The sequence below is a fragment of the Acomys minous genome, assembly GCF_964271855.1.
Source record: "Acomys minous genome assembly, chromosome: 3".
In the NCBI taxonomy this organism is placed as follows: domain Eukaryota; kingdom Metazoa; phylum Chordata; class Mammalia; order Rodentia; family Muridae; genus Acomys; species Acomys minous.
Window position 1 is genome coordinate 134,942,569 of NC_140485.1, and position 16,419 is coordinate 134,958,987.

The 16,419-nt window shown below is 39.7% G+C and overlaps 2 protein-coding genes across 2 annotated transcripts in view; both read left to right on the forward strand.

Annotated features, from left to right (window-relative positions):
- The window catches only part of LOC311593307 (endogenous retrovirus group K member 6 Gag polyprotein-like), a gene marked incomplete at its 3' end in the record, with an annotated part of 427,545 nt that overhangs the window by 143,316 nt on the left and 267,810 nt on the right, over positions 1-16,419 (forward strand). The gene's annotated exons all lie outside the window — the stretch shown is intronic.
- On the forward strand, positions 848-1,369 carry LOC311593762 (small ribosomal subunit protein uS12-like). The gene has a single exon (XM_084775187.1). It carries the CDS (start codon positions 907-909, stop codon positions 1,336-1,338), a length of 432 nt encoding a protein of 143 aa, XP_084631313.1. The 5' UTR covers positions 848-906; the 3' UTR covers positions 1,339-1,369.

Sequence of the window (16,419 nt, forward strand, 5' to 3'; positions counted from 1 at the left end):
TTTCAGAGATAACACTGTAAATTTGATTCTATTTTTTAGGATAATTCATCTTTTAGAGATATATACCATAGTACATATGGGTGCAGTAAACAATGTCTTAAAAATAATGATTGACCTGGGGTTTATTACATTTGAAACTAGGGTGGTTACATGAAGCTCACAATCCTATCCTTTATAAGATTTTCCACAATCAACAGTTATAATAAAATGAACAGGAGATGTAAAAGAGACTTTGAAGCAGTTACACTTAAAACAGTCAAAGAGTTGTGAGAGGAAAGTGGTCAATAAGTAGAAGCATAAAATGATAAAAAGTGAAGAGAGCAGAATGCTAAAGATGAAACCCAAGTGACTGACCTCAGTGGTAGATTGTTTTAAGCATCAAGGCGTACTGGCAACAAGCATTCTGAAATTCTGAAAATATTGAAAACAAGGACGTAATATATGATTTTCAAGCAAAATAGGGGATGGGCTGTAACGTGCTCAAGGAAAAGAGAAGACATACATAGAACAGTAGTGACTAACAAAACGAGTTCATAACCAATACCACCCCGTCCTTTCCAAGTCCACTGTTCAGAAATAAGTTCAGGCATAGTTTGTAAGAAAGGAGAGTGTGGAAAATGCCGAGGGCTCTGTCTTTACACAGCACCATCCTATCGTAACCTTGAGGATCAAGCAGATAAAATAACGTAAACAAAGAGAGTCACAGACAGCTTTGTTTTGAAACCTTATGTAAAATTTATAAGAAAAATATTAGCTAAATGTAGGCTGTGCAGAAAGTTTTGTTATGACTTCATAGTGTTCATTGAAAAATGCAAAAGATTTTCTCTTAATATGAAAAAACCGAGTGCCTTGTGGGTCCTTCCTGCATCGCCTCTCTCTTTCTCGCGGGCCCGTGGCGCCGACAAGATGGGCAAGTGTCGTGGTCTCCGTACTGCCAGGAAGCTCCGCAGTCACCGACGTGACCAGAAGTGGCATGATAAGCAATACAAGAAAGCCCACTTGGGCACAGCCCTGAAGGCCAATCCTTTTGGCGGTGCCTCCCATGCCAAGGGAATTGTGCTGGAAAAAGTAGGAGTTGAAGCTAAGCAGCCAAATTCTGCTATCCGGAAGTGTGTGAGGGTGCAGCTCATCAAGAACGGCAAGAAGATCACTGCGTTCGTGCCCAATGACGGCTGCTTGAACTTCATTGAGGAAAACGATGAAGTTCTGGTTGCTGGATTTAGTCGAAAAGGTCATGCCGTAGGTGATATTCCTGGAGTCCGATTTAAGGTTGTTAAAGTAGCCAATGTGTCTCTTTTGGCCTTGTACAAAGGCAAGAAAGAAAGACCAAGGTCATAAATTTTGACAATGCAAACACAGTAATAAACTTTCATATTCTGAAAAAAAAAAAAAAAAAAGAAAAAACCTCTTGGTATTATTTACATTAATACATTCTCACAAAAATCTTTATGATCATCTCAATAGGTAAGAAGAGTCATCGGATTCAGTATTCATTGATGATATTTTTTAAGCAAGAAGGTTGAGTCTCTGAGGTAAAGAACACACCAAAAATCTATATTGAATATTATATGTGCTAATAAAATTTAAAACCTTTCCTTTACTTCATCCTGCAAAGTGTTCATTGTAGTCATCCAACTTTTTTTTTTTAGGTACCTAACCAGAAAATAAGAGGAGAATCAAAATTATGATGTGTAGTTTTATAAAGAAATATAGACTGCAAATTGTGATCTACATACATGGTCCAAGAAAGTCAACTAACTATCAAAATATTTTAACTACTGAAAGATTTTAGGAACATTTCTATATAAAAGATTAATTAACGTACATGAAGAGATAGAATTCTACTTTCTAAAATATAATTTGATGAATCCTATTCATGGTGCCAAAACTTAGTAAAAGATTGTGAGATGATCATGAGGGAGTTTGCAAAATTAGTTGATCACAAATGTAGACATATGGTAATCAGGAAATAGAATATTTTCATAACTGAGATGACCCATCGTTATAGAAATATCACTTTTTTTCTTGTAAAGCAATCTTTGAATTCAGTATATGTGCAGGATTCAAAGTGCTTACTTTGTAAGTACCATAGGGTAACTTAGGCTCAATGAGTATGTGATAGCATAGGCAGAAGTTAAAATATGGCTTTTAGTGTGGGAAAAATATAATTAGCCACCTGCTTCACACAATGTCAGAACTAATGGAATACCTGAAGGAAAGAAAGCACATGCGCGTGCACACACAAGTGACATTATTTGTTGAAAAAACAGGAGTGAGATGTTCCTGTTTAAGAATGGAAAACAATGTCATGAGCAGGCACAAAGTACAAATACAAAGGAGATTTATATGACTTAGCACATGCTGGGATTATACTCCTAGTGCAGTTATAATGTCCACAGAATGTAATTAAAATGGAATGTGAAAACAAAGACGGAATGTTTTATATTTATATTTATATATAATTAATATATTATTTCATATGTAGTTATATATGTGATTTCCCATGTAACATAGATGGGATATTACGTTTATATATAACTATATGAGAAATGCATTATATGTAATACACAAAATTACAAGTACTAAAAACAATGTAAAAAGGAAAAATTAGACATATGTAAAAAGCATAAAATAAGCATTTAAATAAAAATATTTTTAAAATGATATGTATGGATGGATATGGAGTGTGCAGGTGAATACGAGTGACACAGAGCCCAGAAGAAGAACTCCATCCCTAGAAATGCTTATCAAAGCAAGACCTTTATAATCTAAATTACATTTTCTTGTTCAGCTATCAGTTCTGTTGTCCAATTATCAATTATGTTTCTTAAAATGGAACTCACAATCTAGGCTATTCCACAATAATAAAGTCTTGTATTTTAAAATTTATCTCCTGGAGTCCATAACACATTTTCTTTTTATGTTTTCTTTCTTTCTTTTTTCTTTTTTTTTTCCTGCTTTAAATCAATAATCTAAAACTAACATTGCTGCTAGATGCATTGTTTTCTCAGTGCATCAGGTTTAAAGGTTCCCCCCACCCAAATAGAGTTTTTTCAATTGATCAATAATATTTAAATTTTTTGTTGATTACATATTTTTCCTCAGTGACATACCAGGGTTTTTTTTTTTTTTAATCTTCACAGTCTCTGACCAATGTTAAGCAGGTGGAACATGAGCAGCACTGTTAGCTGATATCTGGGCAGCTCTTCTGCCTGGTGGGCTTGTAGTATATAGCTGCAGGGTTATAGGCTAAGCATCTTCTATATCAGATGAATAGAAGAAATTTCTAGAAACCACAAAAAAGACACAGACAACACTTTAGAAAACCGAACAAATGAAACTAGACAACTCTAAGAAGCAACCATATCCTACTGACATCAAAGGAAATTGAATTAACAGTTAGAAAGATTAAAGTTGAAGGGGACAATTGTGACCCCTCCTTTCATTTTATCATCAGACTTAACATGGTGACTGTAGTAGAAACTCATACCTTTCTGGGGACTGGCATTTGTTGTTGCCGCTGTGGAAGTCTGTTTAGTAGTGTGTTGTTCCCTGGGATAACAGACATACCCTGAGGACTGGCAACTCGGATGGGTACTAACCATGAAGAAACAGCTGTACACACACCCAAGGACCTCTGACAAATGCGTGCCTAGGAGCATACCTAAAAGTCCTTCCCTTGGAGCTCCGTACCCAGCTTTCTTTGTAGTTTGCTCTGATTCCTTATTAAATTCCCTTCTTGACCTTTGTTTCGCTATTGATACGGTGGGAAAAAGAGGATGTGGTGCATCACATGATGTGGTGGACCAAATGATGCATCATCCTCCCAGCAGCTTCAGTGACTTATGAAAACAGTGATTTGATGTTGTATTGGTCAATTTTCTGTTGTAACAAGATACTGGAGAAAATCAACTTAAAGGAGACAACATATATTTTCATTCATGGTTTCAGAGGTTTGAGGCCCAATCACATCTTGTTCCAATATTTCTGGGCCAGTGGGGAGGGGGACATCATCATGGAGAGACATAGACATAAAGATAGAAACATACACACATACACACATACATACACATAAATACACACATACACAATACATACACACATAAATATACACATACATACACACATACATACACACATATACACACATACACACATATATACACACACATACATACATATAAATACACACATACATACACACATACACATACATACACACATATACACACATACACACATATATACACACACACACAAACACACACATACAAACACACACATACAAACACACACACACACACACACACACACAGAGTTCTCTTTCCATCATCAAGACATATCTTTAAGGACCTCCTTCCTTTAAGTAAGCCTTATGTCTCGAAGTTTCCACAACCTCCCAATTAAGTTGCAAATGGATTTATGAGATTACTAGGTCAGAGTCCTCCCACTGCTCTTCTGTGGGCCAAGCTTTGAGAACATGAGCTTTTATGTGATTTAAACCACAACAGGTATTGAAGGAGAGATAAACCTGTTTTTTAGGATCCCAAGTGTGGGATCGGACCGGTCTTGTGAGAGAACAGGTGAGGTTAATCCCCTAGAAGACCAACCACCTTGTGTGGGAGCTTGATTGTTGCCAGCTGAAAAGATCCCGTGAACAGACTGTGGGAGGAGATATGTAAATGAGTCCAGAACTGGAGGCGGGGGCTTTTGGAGACTTGGGATAGTTTTGGTTGTTCATTGCTGCACTTCAAGATGCTCCTAGAGAGAACTGCTCAAGGGAAGGCTTTGAGGCTCCGGCTCCTGCTGAGGTTCTGGGTTCTGCTTGCTCCAGGTTCCAGCAGAAGAAATCCTGCTGATTATGCCAGGAGAATCGTTCCTCGGAACTGATATCCTTTTGGTTTTGTTGTTGTGTTTGTTAATCCTCTTTTCCTATTGTTTTGGTTAGTCAGGATATAAGTGACGTACGCTCAGTTAATAAGTTGTAATAAAATATATTGGATAAGAAAATTGAGCTTACAAGGTATGCTCTTCTGATTGCTCCAAGAGGACGAAAGGGAATCAGAACTTCCAAGGAAGAGAGCCTTTCTTTTGGCCATAACTTACATGCCAACCCAAAACTCTTCAGAAAGAAGAGATATGTGGGGTGGATGGAGGGTGCAAAAGGGATGGTTGCCATGGAAATGGGTGAATGAGCCCCGCCTCTCCATCTCAAAGCAGAACCTGGGAAACTGCAGTGTGGCTGAACTGGGTCGGCAAGCAGAGTCTTGCACTTCTCACCTCTATGCCAGGCTTTTAGTTTTCTATTCAGATAGAAGAAGGATTGGAGAAATGTTTTTTTAAATAATGTAACCATTAAAATATTCATAAAGCAGAGATCTCCTTTTAGGATAGAGTCCCGTTGTAGGCTTTGGGTACAAATGCTCTGAGACTGTTTTCTTCTTTCATGATTGCATGTTAATTAAGAATTCTGATTATAGTACATTGTGATTGCATCTTCCCTCACTTGCTTTAGTCTTTCCAAAGTGGTAGTTAGATGATTGTGAAGCAGTCTTTCACAAATGATCACTTAATAAAAGGAAAGAAACCCATCCAATTATAATGAAGTGTTCAAGAGCTAACTGTTTATTATTTTCTTTTCAAAAGTAGATTCTAGGATATTTGTGCAGCTTGTATTCTGAAAGCCAATAACTAAAAAAGTAAATAAAAAATAAATAAATAAATAAATAATAAATAAATAAGCAAGGCATCAGCAACTGAAAAGCGACACTGTTAAATAAATGAGGTGCAAAATTTGATTTACCTTAATATTGTTACAGTCTGGTGGGAAAAATCCACAATATTCTTCATCTTGTCACTTACAAATTAAAAAAGTATCCATTTGTTTATTTTCATTCTCTCCTGCTGTGACCATCAGTGCACCCTCCCAGACTGTGATGGAGCTCAATGCTTCAATGCTATGGTGTCAGCGAGCATTTGTTGTGGATGTGCACACCCATGGTGACATATCTGTGCTTGCCCTTAAGGACAAGCATGTGTACGTGTGTGTGTGTGTGTGTGTGTGTGTGTGTGTGTGTGCGCGCGCACGCGCACGTGTGTGCACATGCATGTGCAAGTGCATGTATGCTTGGGAGCATGTAATGCATGCAAGTGCCCATGTATAACTGAGACTGAGTGAGAGTGACTTACACCCCGCGGCATCTGATGATGTCCTATGGCTCACCTGTCTCGAGTAATTAATAAACTTTCACTTATCTGAAATTCAAAACTATTATGCAGCTAATTTAGGAGAAAAATGTAAACTTTTCATAATTGCCCTACTAAATCATTATTTGGGTTTATGTCACTGCATCTATTCAGTTTGGGGTCATTTAGAAAGGTAGGACAGAAGTGCCATTCAGGTTCAGGGTTAGCTTAAGCAAAATTAATTATCTGTCAAAGGCTTTATTTGAATTGTGCTGAATCTGTGAATTAAAACTTTTCAGTGTTTAGTTAACCAAATCAACGATGTACAAGCAAGTTCGAAAGTTCACAGCATCTTACCCATGACAGTCTCCTTGAAAGTACAACGTAGTTTCTTCTTTCCTTTTCAGGAGCTCGCGACTTGCGATCTCAGTGTGTAACCCAGGCTCATGACCTTACTGCTCTGGCCTCCTTAGTGTTGAGATTGTAGGCTTGCAAATCATTATTTGCTGTTAAATTTTATTCATGTTTTTTTCCCTTTTGTTGGTAGAACCATGGGGGTTAATCTGTATTTCCAGTCACTTCTGTGAGATGGATGGGTAGGTGGATGGATGGGTGGGTGAGGGATGACTGATCACTTTTACCAGTAGAAGGCAGCCAAGTTAGGTACATAGTCAACAGAGCAAATAGCTTAAGTTCTTGTGAGAACTGGGCCTGTCCTGACCTGCTGGCTAATGCTGGCTAGTCTTAGATTGACTTTAACTAACCCATCACCTTGTAAACGTTCCCGGAACCTTACAAGAGGCTAAGTCTCGCACTTACTTCATTAGGCTGACTGTAGTAACATCAGTTACATCAATTCCAGGGCAAAGTGGGGCTCCAGATGAAATCATTTATAAAATTCCTGTGTTGTTAACTCTTTCCCCTTGTGCCTCCCAAGAGTGTCAGTGGTTGGTCAAGGACACAACTTTAACTTTCTAACTTGAAGATGGTGCCAGAAACATCTACATAATAAACTCTGTATCAAGCTCTGTCGCTGATTTTCCCTCTTATTCCTGTGCCTTCCCACCTTTGGTCTTCTTTGAATCTCAAGCTGTGTCTCTCTGCCCTCCAGTTGTATTGTTTTTACTATTTCTTTTTTTAGCCCCACCCCACATATGTGTGTATTCACTAGCATAACTGCATTCACGGGCATACTCATGAAGGTCAGAGGACAGCCAGCCTTGGGCATTAATATTGTCTGCCTTGCCGGAGGGCGGGTGTCTCTCTGTTCTTGTATTGCACATTATACACTAACCGGCTGCTGAGTTTCTGGAGCCTCTCCTGTTTCTGCCTCCCTTCTCATAGAAGCATTGTGATTACAGACATGAGCTTCTGTGCAGGAGTTGTTGTGGGCTCTGGGGATTTGAACTCCGGTCCTCACACTTTCATGAGAAGCACTCAACCCACTTGAGCCACTGCCTTTCTTCCTATATTGTCCTTTGCTGGACATTCTCCGTTAAGCCAGAGTTTTAGGCTGTGGTTTTTGAGTTGCTTCCTCTCCGAGCTTCCCCAGGAGTATATGAAGTTCACATGTTAATAGAAGTTTGTTTGTTTCCCTCTTGTTAATCGCTCGTTGCCAGAGGACTACAGCTGAGAACTGTTTTCTTTGTCTGGTTGATTGGAAATCCATGTTTTGTCTATGAGACAGCCAGAAGGACTCCCTAATCTCCCTTCTACAGAAGCGGACAGGTCCTGAACCGTGGCTGCAAGTCTGAATCATATTTGAAATTAAAAACAACAACAGCAAAAGTCCCCAAACAAACAGATGTTGATCAAATCTCAGAATTAATTAGGTCAGAGTTTGTGTTCTTTTCCTCTGGCCATCATTACTTCTTCAAACCTGTTAAAAAAAAATCACTCTGAAAGTGATCACGGTTGAACGTCTCCAGCCAAGAAAGCTTTTATTTAGAAGAAATGCCATCTCTTGTCTGCATGGAAACTTTGACCTGCTGAAGATGTCTAGCATAGCCTGGGGCCCACGCTTTCATCTTCCATCTTCTTTTTAAGCCATGGCCACTGGGTTTACAGGCCTGCCACAGCACACATCCCTGGTAGCACTGAAGTGCACAGCTACCTGTCATGTTGACCGCTCATTTGCTTCTTTGCTTTCGATTGAATGGCAGCTTCCTTGTGTGTCCCTTTGGCCTCTGATGGCTGTCCTCCCCAGATTCCTTCACGCACATTCTTTTTTCTATTCCTTAATTAGTGAGGCCATGAGTAGCTGGAACCCCCTTTTCTTCTAATGTTTCCCGCTCCTGGCACACTCAGGCCTACCTATGGGCTCCCAAACACCCTGGGGACCCCTGGTGCTCTGCCTGGGTTCCAAAACTTCATCATGAGCTCTAGACTTCAAGTTATCCATCTTGCTGTTGCCTCCCTTGTAAATCCAGTTCAGCTCCTGACACACGTAGAAAGGGCTCACTTATCTTTCAAATAGAACGCACGTGCTAATGGGCAAACTAGGACATTCAGACAAGGTGGTCTGGAGCTCATTCTGAAGGCCAAGAGACCACTGAGAAAAATGTGAACTGACAGACCTAAATGGTCAGGGTATATTCTGGAAGTGAGTTTTAGCCACAGGTTAACATATGGATAGTGGAGGAGACAGATCACAAAGGGATATATAAGACTAAAGGAAAGCAACTCAAAAACGCAGCTTAAAGCTCTGGCTTAACGGAGAATTTCCAGCAAGGGACAATATATGAAGAAGGGCAGTGGCTCAAGTGGGTAGAGTGCTTGTAATGAAAGTGTGAGGACCTGAGTTCAAATCCCCAGAGCCCACAAAGACAAAGACAAAGTTCAGTGGGAAAGGGGGTTACATGCTGTCTCCAAATTCGCTATATTGGCATTGGCATATAGTTTATTTTGAGCCAAAGGAAATAGAGAATGTCGACATAAGACTATACACACACACACACACACACACATATGTATATGTATGTATACATGGCACTAAGTCTCTCTTTTCTCTACCAGTAAATCTGTAAAAATGTCAGTTTAACTCACAGAGCCCAGACACTTAACCTAAGAAGATATAAGAGAAAAGCTCTTCTCCTGCAAGTCTGTCTTATTTGCCAAGCACTGAGTTATCTGTTCCACATGCGTTGTGTCCTTTATGCTCACAGTAGCCTATAAGTACCGTGCTTATTATTATTATTTTTTTTACCTAGGAAAATTGAAGTTTAGTCTTGGAGCACTCACCCCAGGAAGAAATTATAAGGCCTTAAATTGAAGTTCGCATACTAGAGATGAGGAGGTGAAAAGCAGTTCCAATGGCGAAGCAGGGGAACTTCATATCATAAAGTAAGTGCAGATGACAGGGGAAGGGCCGGCACGGTGGTCATGAGATACCGGCTGCCATTCTGGTCCTATCCATCAGCCTTGGCAGATTTATTGGCCAGAGGTTTCAGATGTATTCAATTTAACTGACCCCAGATAGAAAATGAGCATTTTATGAAATGTTTCGCTGGTGTTTTAAGAAGTCCCTGTTTCCATCCTCATATTGTTACTTTCATCTATTCAAATTTCTTGTATAGTTTAGGTCACATGGAATTCTTTTTTTTTTTTTTTTTTTGAGAATGTATCATCTACCTCTAGAAATTCAGGCAGGTAACCAGAAATAATGGAATACAAGTTGGAGTGCACGGGTTTGACAGCTATGGAGCCATCTGCTGGAGGTGTCAGCTGATGACTTGGCAATGCTTTGGTCTGAATGGCTATGCCCCTCTCCAGAGTGCTTATGTTGAAAGCCTGCCCCTCCCCTCCCCCCTCCCCACTGCCTGCTGGTGATGGTATTAAAAGATACCACCTTTGAGAATTCATCAGCTCAAGGAAGTAGAGCTCCCATAAATGGGGCTAGGGGCCTTATAAGAGAAACCCTCGAGAGCTGGCTTGGGCCACCATCACGTGAACTTAGAGAGAAGACAGCCAATGCAAAGAAAGCTCTCAGCCATTGTGGCATCTGTTGGGGACTTGGTTTTAGACTTCTCGGCCACCAGAACGGTAAGAAATGCACGTCCTATAAACTATTGGGCAATTCTGTTTTGTTCTAGCAATGTGAGTGAATGAAGACGGGGAGCTAATTAACTGTTTTGAGCTGAGCTTTTCTCACCTGTAACGTGAGGAATCTCAGTAAGTATAAAGTCTAGTGAACATTAAATAAAATAATGTACACACAGTGCTCGACACCTGGCCAGTTGGAAGCACTTATCTGACATGGGTTAACGTTACCTTGATTACAAAATGTCTCCATTTGTCTCCCGTTCTCACAGTGTTTTTCGAACTTGCATGCGTTGACTTTTATCTCAAGGGCAGGGAAAGCATTCAGCACATCTGGCAAATTACTAAATCCCCAATAAGCAATGGCTGGGTGGGTGGTTGTGAGCTTCTCTTGCGTTTCCCTCATAGCATATTATCAGATCCACATCAGGCACTTCAGAAGTAATACTTCAGCAGCGCTGTGAAATTATTAAAAAATGATGTGTATGGTCCCATGCTTGATTGACTTAATTGAATGGAACTCCAAATATCCTGTAAGCAGAGGGGCTTTCTCTAAAGTTCAAAACAGCAAGACACTGTGCTGTGTAAAAGGAACTTTTATTCTCCAGGTTCAGTTGTTGTCTGGGAGGCTAACGGCCTCTGTCTGCTAACCTAGGCCTAGACCTGGAAGCTTCTAGCCTCCATACAATCTAAACTAGGCCTTGAATGTTTGAGCCTCTGAGACTTACTGCTTAATGAGCTCACTCTTGCTCATTCTTTCTGGCTGTTCTGGTTCAACTCAGCTGTCCTGACTCAAGCTCTTAATCTGGCTTCTCCCTCTGCCCAGAATTGTTTTACTTGCTCATTACAGAGGAGGGTCCAGTTCAGTAAATAGGCAATTGCAGAGCAGTTGACAGAAGAAAACTCATGGTGTTGTAGGGCCAACATGAGACCCACTAGCCATATTTATTACAGTTTTCTGTCATTCAGCATGCATTCAAGATATAGTTCTTTGAGTGTGCCGTTAATATGAAGGACGCATCCTGGTGACCTTCAGTCTAGAAGATGTAGGGCAAGTGTGACTGGGGCATCTTTTTTTTTCTTTCCTCTTCTGACATTATACATCCGATTTCACTGAAATATGGTACACAATTACTTCAAATGAGTGCCTATAAAAGTCCATAAAACCAAGTGACCTTTGAAGATATAGCAAAGGTAAAAGGTTACTGTCATTATTCTCTTCGAATCTGCTCATTATCAATACTTCAGGCTCTGATGTGAGGTATTGGAAACTTTACTTAAAGCTATGGCGTTGCCCAGTCCAGCCACTCTTTAGCATGTCCTGCTGTCTCACAGAGAGAACTCTACAGCATTTCCAGATGCACACGCACTGATCAATTTTGCATTTGCCTGTCTCACACTTGTAACAAGAGATTTCTTCTCCTGCGTAGGCGTGACTGTCTTCACAGTGTCGTTTGTCACCCTGACAAAACCAGGGCACGACGGCATGATGATGGAGGTAGCGGGGCAAGGCGTGCAAATTGCCGAAGAGTGCTTTGTTTACCTGGATGCGGTATTTCACTGTCTACCATACTTAATTCTTACTTAATGTTTTAATGTGAGCTATTATAAGTAGACACTCCTGGGCGGGCGTTCATAAATACGGTCCGTATTGTTATTGCTGGAGAACACCCGTTACTGAATTTGACTTATGAAAAGGGAACAGCTATAGATGGTACTTGTGCTGCCACCGTATGATGAACTGCAAGCTTGATGTCGTTACAGTAGCCGCTCATGGAAAGTGGGATAATTATGATGCTGCTTTAAATTACAAGAAGAGTTCTCACTGGGACCATAGACTGTTAATAAGTCTTGCATTCATTAAGGATTTATCAGCTTTCCTTCTCGGTTGTGAGTTGGCATTGAGATATCTGTAGATTCATTTACATAAGGCATCAAAATCAATTGATGCAGGGTATTCGAACAAGACCTTTCAAACCTCAGAGCTGGTCTATGCACAGCTGAAGACAGGCAGCTCTAAGTCAAATTTAGCAAGGCGTTCACAATGTCTACCTTGTGAAAACAGAACAACACATGTCTCCAAAACCAGGACCCTCAAAAGGACAATTCTGAGGAAAGACAAGCTGCCAAAATTAGTCCTGTGAACAAGCCATTAAACTATGAGGAAAAACCCATCTAGTGTTTTTAATCCAACAATGCAATTTGAATTCTAGTTGCTTTTATTTAAAAAATATTCATAGTGGATTTTCCTATGATGATCACAGGATCACTCAAGTTATTGCGGGGTGTAAAATAATTCCACATACAACTATTTTCCCTCTGTGGCTTGGCTTTCTGAGGTCTCAATTACCTACAGTCAACCATAGTAAAAAAAAAAAAACAATCTAAGTAATAATTTCAAACAAAACAATTTATAAGTATCAAACTATATGCTGTTCTGTATATCATAATAAAAGCTTTTTCCTACCCAGTGTGTAAATGAGTCCTTCGGCCAGTGTATCCACACTGTATAAGCTACCTATCTGCCTAACACTTTACTTACAACCTTGACTGTTGAGCAATCACTGTGCATATGTTCAAGTAACCCATGCTTCATCTAACAATGGCCCCAACGTACAACCAGTGTGATGCAAAGGGGACATCAGATTGTAAAACAGAGAAGAAGATATTAAATCTGTTACCACACAGCAAAGCTGTAGGGTGCAGAGGGAAGCAAGCATATTGTAGACACGGGATTTGGTACTGTATGTGGTTTTGAGCTAAACAGAGATTTTTGGAATGTACCTGCAGATGCATGTGGTTACTGTGCACGCCACTTTTTTGGTTTCCTTGATCATGTGGATACGATACAGCCTGGGAGAAAAGAACATCATAGCAGGAAACAGATTTTTGCATTCTCACTTTGTCTTTCCCTCACTTATCCATTCAGCCTGTCGCTTGTGAAGCACAGGGAGTAGGCTTCATTACTTTTCAGGTCCCCTCCATCTCCTGTGCTTTATAAGCAGAGAAATGGCTAGAATGTCAACATGAGATTTGAAAATGCAAAATGCAAAACCTCAAGCCTCTTGTTTATTGAGTCTTTTTTGTTTGTTTGTTTGTTTTGTTTGTTTGTTTGTTTCAGACAGGCTTTCTCAGCTTTGGCTGTCCTGGAGTTGCTTTGTAGACTAGGCTGGCCTCGAACTCACAGAGATCCACTTGTTTCTGCCTCCCAAGTGTTGGGACTAAATGTATGCACCACCGCGCCTGGCTTGAGTCCCTCTTTTATGGTGTAATGGTATCTGGCATGGACTAGTTTTGGTCAGACACTGGCAGCATGGCTTTTTGCAGAGGGGTTAAGAAAAGCTGTCTTACTAGAAATATTCAAAACTATAGTCTATTTAAAACAATTAAATAATAAGTCTGTGTTGTGCTCTTGTGTTTGCATTTAGAATAAAATAGCTATTTAATCTGAGTAACAATTGGAAGCTAATGATGCTTAAATCACCTAATACTGCCTGATACCCATGCATATTAATCTGAACTTTAACTCCATTTATAGAAAGCTTGGTGTCTCTAGGCACTTGCATTAGATCTCTTCTAGAAAATGATTTAAAGCATTCTGACATTAAATTCTTCTTGACTTTGGAGACTGAGTTTCAAAGTGCAAGAAAATTTCATATTAGATCATAAATCTTCTCCATGGGAACTTCTGTTTTTTAGATTCTAGAGCTTGGTTTATGCTTTCAAAATAACCAATTATACTAATAAAAATGTCTAAGCAGAAGATAAGCGGAAGGAGCAAGTACATTATAAGCCAAAATAGGAGTTGGTCTTTTTTTTTTTTTCATCAGAGAGGAATAGATACCTCTTTGGCATTCACCATTTTAAAACACAAGATTAATGCAGTTCTCAATAAGAGGGCTAAGTGCATAAAATAAAAGCACACAACCATTATCCATCTCAATGGATATGCCTCCAACCACGAATTCCAACAATCCATAAAAAATACATGATGTTATTAGGTGGTAGAAGCTTGCAATATATTGTCCATAACTTATTTATATAAACTGCCCTGAGAAGCAGTGTTTAACCGCTGGCTCTGCAGACAGGAGACGGGACTGGAATGGTTGTTTACAAAGTCTGAGGGTAATCCCCAGAATAGGGCAAATACTTCTTCCCAAAAGGAGGAGAAACCTGGAACAATAACCTCTCTGTTGTGAATTGTCAGACCAGTTCTCAGTTTTCCTTCAAGTTTATGCTGATCTCACCACACAAGCGCTCTTGGTATTTTTTTGGTCTAGCCTCTGAACTTGGTTGCTTACCTAATTGGTAAATCTATTAATTTAGTGTGGTGGCATAAAGGAGACTGGCCCACATAGGACCACATATTTGAATACTTAGTTCCTGGTCAGGGAATTGTTTTTGGAAGGATTAGGAGGTGTGGCTTTGCTGAAGGAGGAGTGTCACTGGGACTGTCCTTTGAGGTTTCCAAACCCCACCCATTCTTAGTTCTCTCTGCCTTGTGGTTGTGTCTTAAGATGTGAGCTCTCAGCTTCTGCTCTAGTGCCATGACTGTGTGCCTGCGGCCATGCCCCTGCCAAGATGGTCGTGGATGCTAACCGTCCTGGAACCGTGAGTCCCAAATTAAATGATTTTTCTCATAAGTTTCCTTGGTAACTAAGACAGCAAATGTTACCAAAAACTGGAAACTGGTAATCATAGCTAATCAAGTGATTTGAAAGAGCTATTGGAGTTTTGTTAACTTGTGTGCTATAGTCACTGTAGACTTGGGTGGTCTAAGGCTTCCCCTCCATAAGTATTTCTCACTCATTTTCATCTCTATTAGTTTTGTTTTATGATCTCCCAAAATGAACCAAGGCCATCTGTAAGACTGTGGGTCTGAGCAATCTGTTGGCTTCTAGTGGGCTCAGAAGAGAGTACACAAGTAAAGGCAAGGATGTACTCTCTGAAGAGGTGAGTTATAGCTTATCTGGCGTGCCCATTGGCCTTGATAAGAAGGTAAGGAAGCCAACTTCAGTCACTGGCTCTTGAGTCTTGATGTTCAGTGTTTGTGGATTCCCAGCACAGACAGCACATGAATCCTGAGAGGCGGGTTCATTGCTCAGTTGTGACAATCCTCACTAATTGCCTATGTGTATACTTTAGGGTATTTTGTTTGCATGACTAACTCTAAAGTTTTGTGTACAAACTACTTTTGCTTTTATGCAAAAAGGAAGTGTGATGCTTCAAAAAAAAAAAGATTACAATTTAACAGTTACTCCTTTTTTTTTAATTCAAGTAGTCAAAACAAGGAACAAGGCCAAAAGAAAACTTATAAAAATTACTAAATAATTGTGCAAAGACCTAGTTCTCAGTCTTCATCTCTTCAACTGCAATTTAAAATAGAGATTCAAAATGTCCCATTAGGACATAACAGGCTGTCAGTGAACTTTGAGCAGGGAAGTGTTCTCCAGTGTGTTTGATAGGAATAACATCCATTTTTTTCAGATCACCAATTTATAGGGCAGTTAGATCATCCTTTTTCCTGGGATACCATGCAATTGATTTCTCAAAGGTCACCAATGAACTTCTTCAAGTGAATTGAATTGAAAATTTACTTTAGCCTGAAAGGGCATTTGGAGTCCAATGGTTTAAATTGGGAATTAACAATTAAAGTTCTTGACTATGACTTTTTTCCTGGCAGATGGTGACATAAAGAAGTGCATGGATACCCAGTGTTAGCAAGGGTTACAAACTTCTGCTTCTGTTCAGATACAGGTATATTTTCCCTGTATTTGCTACAAATATTTCTGTTTCTTTTTAAGTCACTTAAATAATGCCTTGAGGACTTTAAATTTATCACTTTAAAATTTAGGCTCCAATCTTGTAATCTATTTAGGACACTTTCCTTGCCAAATCCGGTTGCATAAGGACAGTCAGCACTTTTTAATTTTAATTATTAGTATTGTATTATGTTTCCAACATTGCATATGCATACCTTACATACTGAACGCTTTAACTTAACCACTTCCTTGCTGTTCCTATCCAGAGACCTTTCCCTCTCTCCATAAATCTTCCTCACTCATATTCATCTCTATTAGTTTTGTTTTATGATCTCCCAAAATGAACCAAGGCCATCTGTAAGACCATGGGTCTGAGCAATCTGTTGGCTTCTAGTGGGCTCAGAAGAGAGTACACAAGTAAAGGCAAGGATTT

Bases quoted from the DNA above. Each gene is read 5' to 3' on its own strand.
- LOC311593762 (XM_084775187.1), top strand. From the start codon at position 907: ATGGGCAAGTGTCGTGGTCTCCGTACTGCCAGGAAGCTCCGCAGTCAC.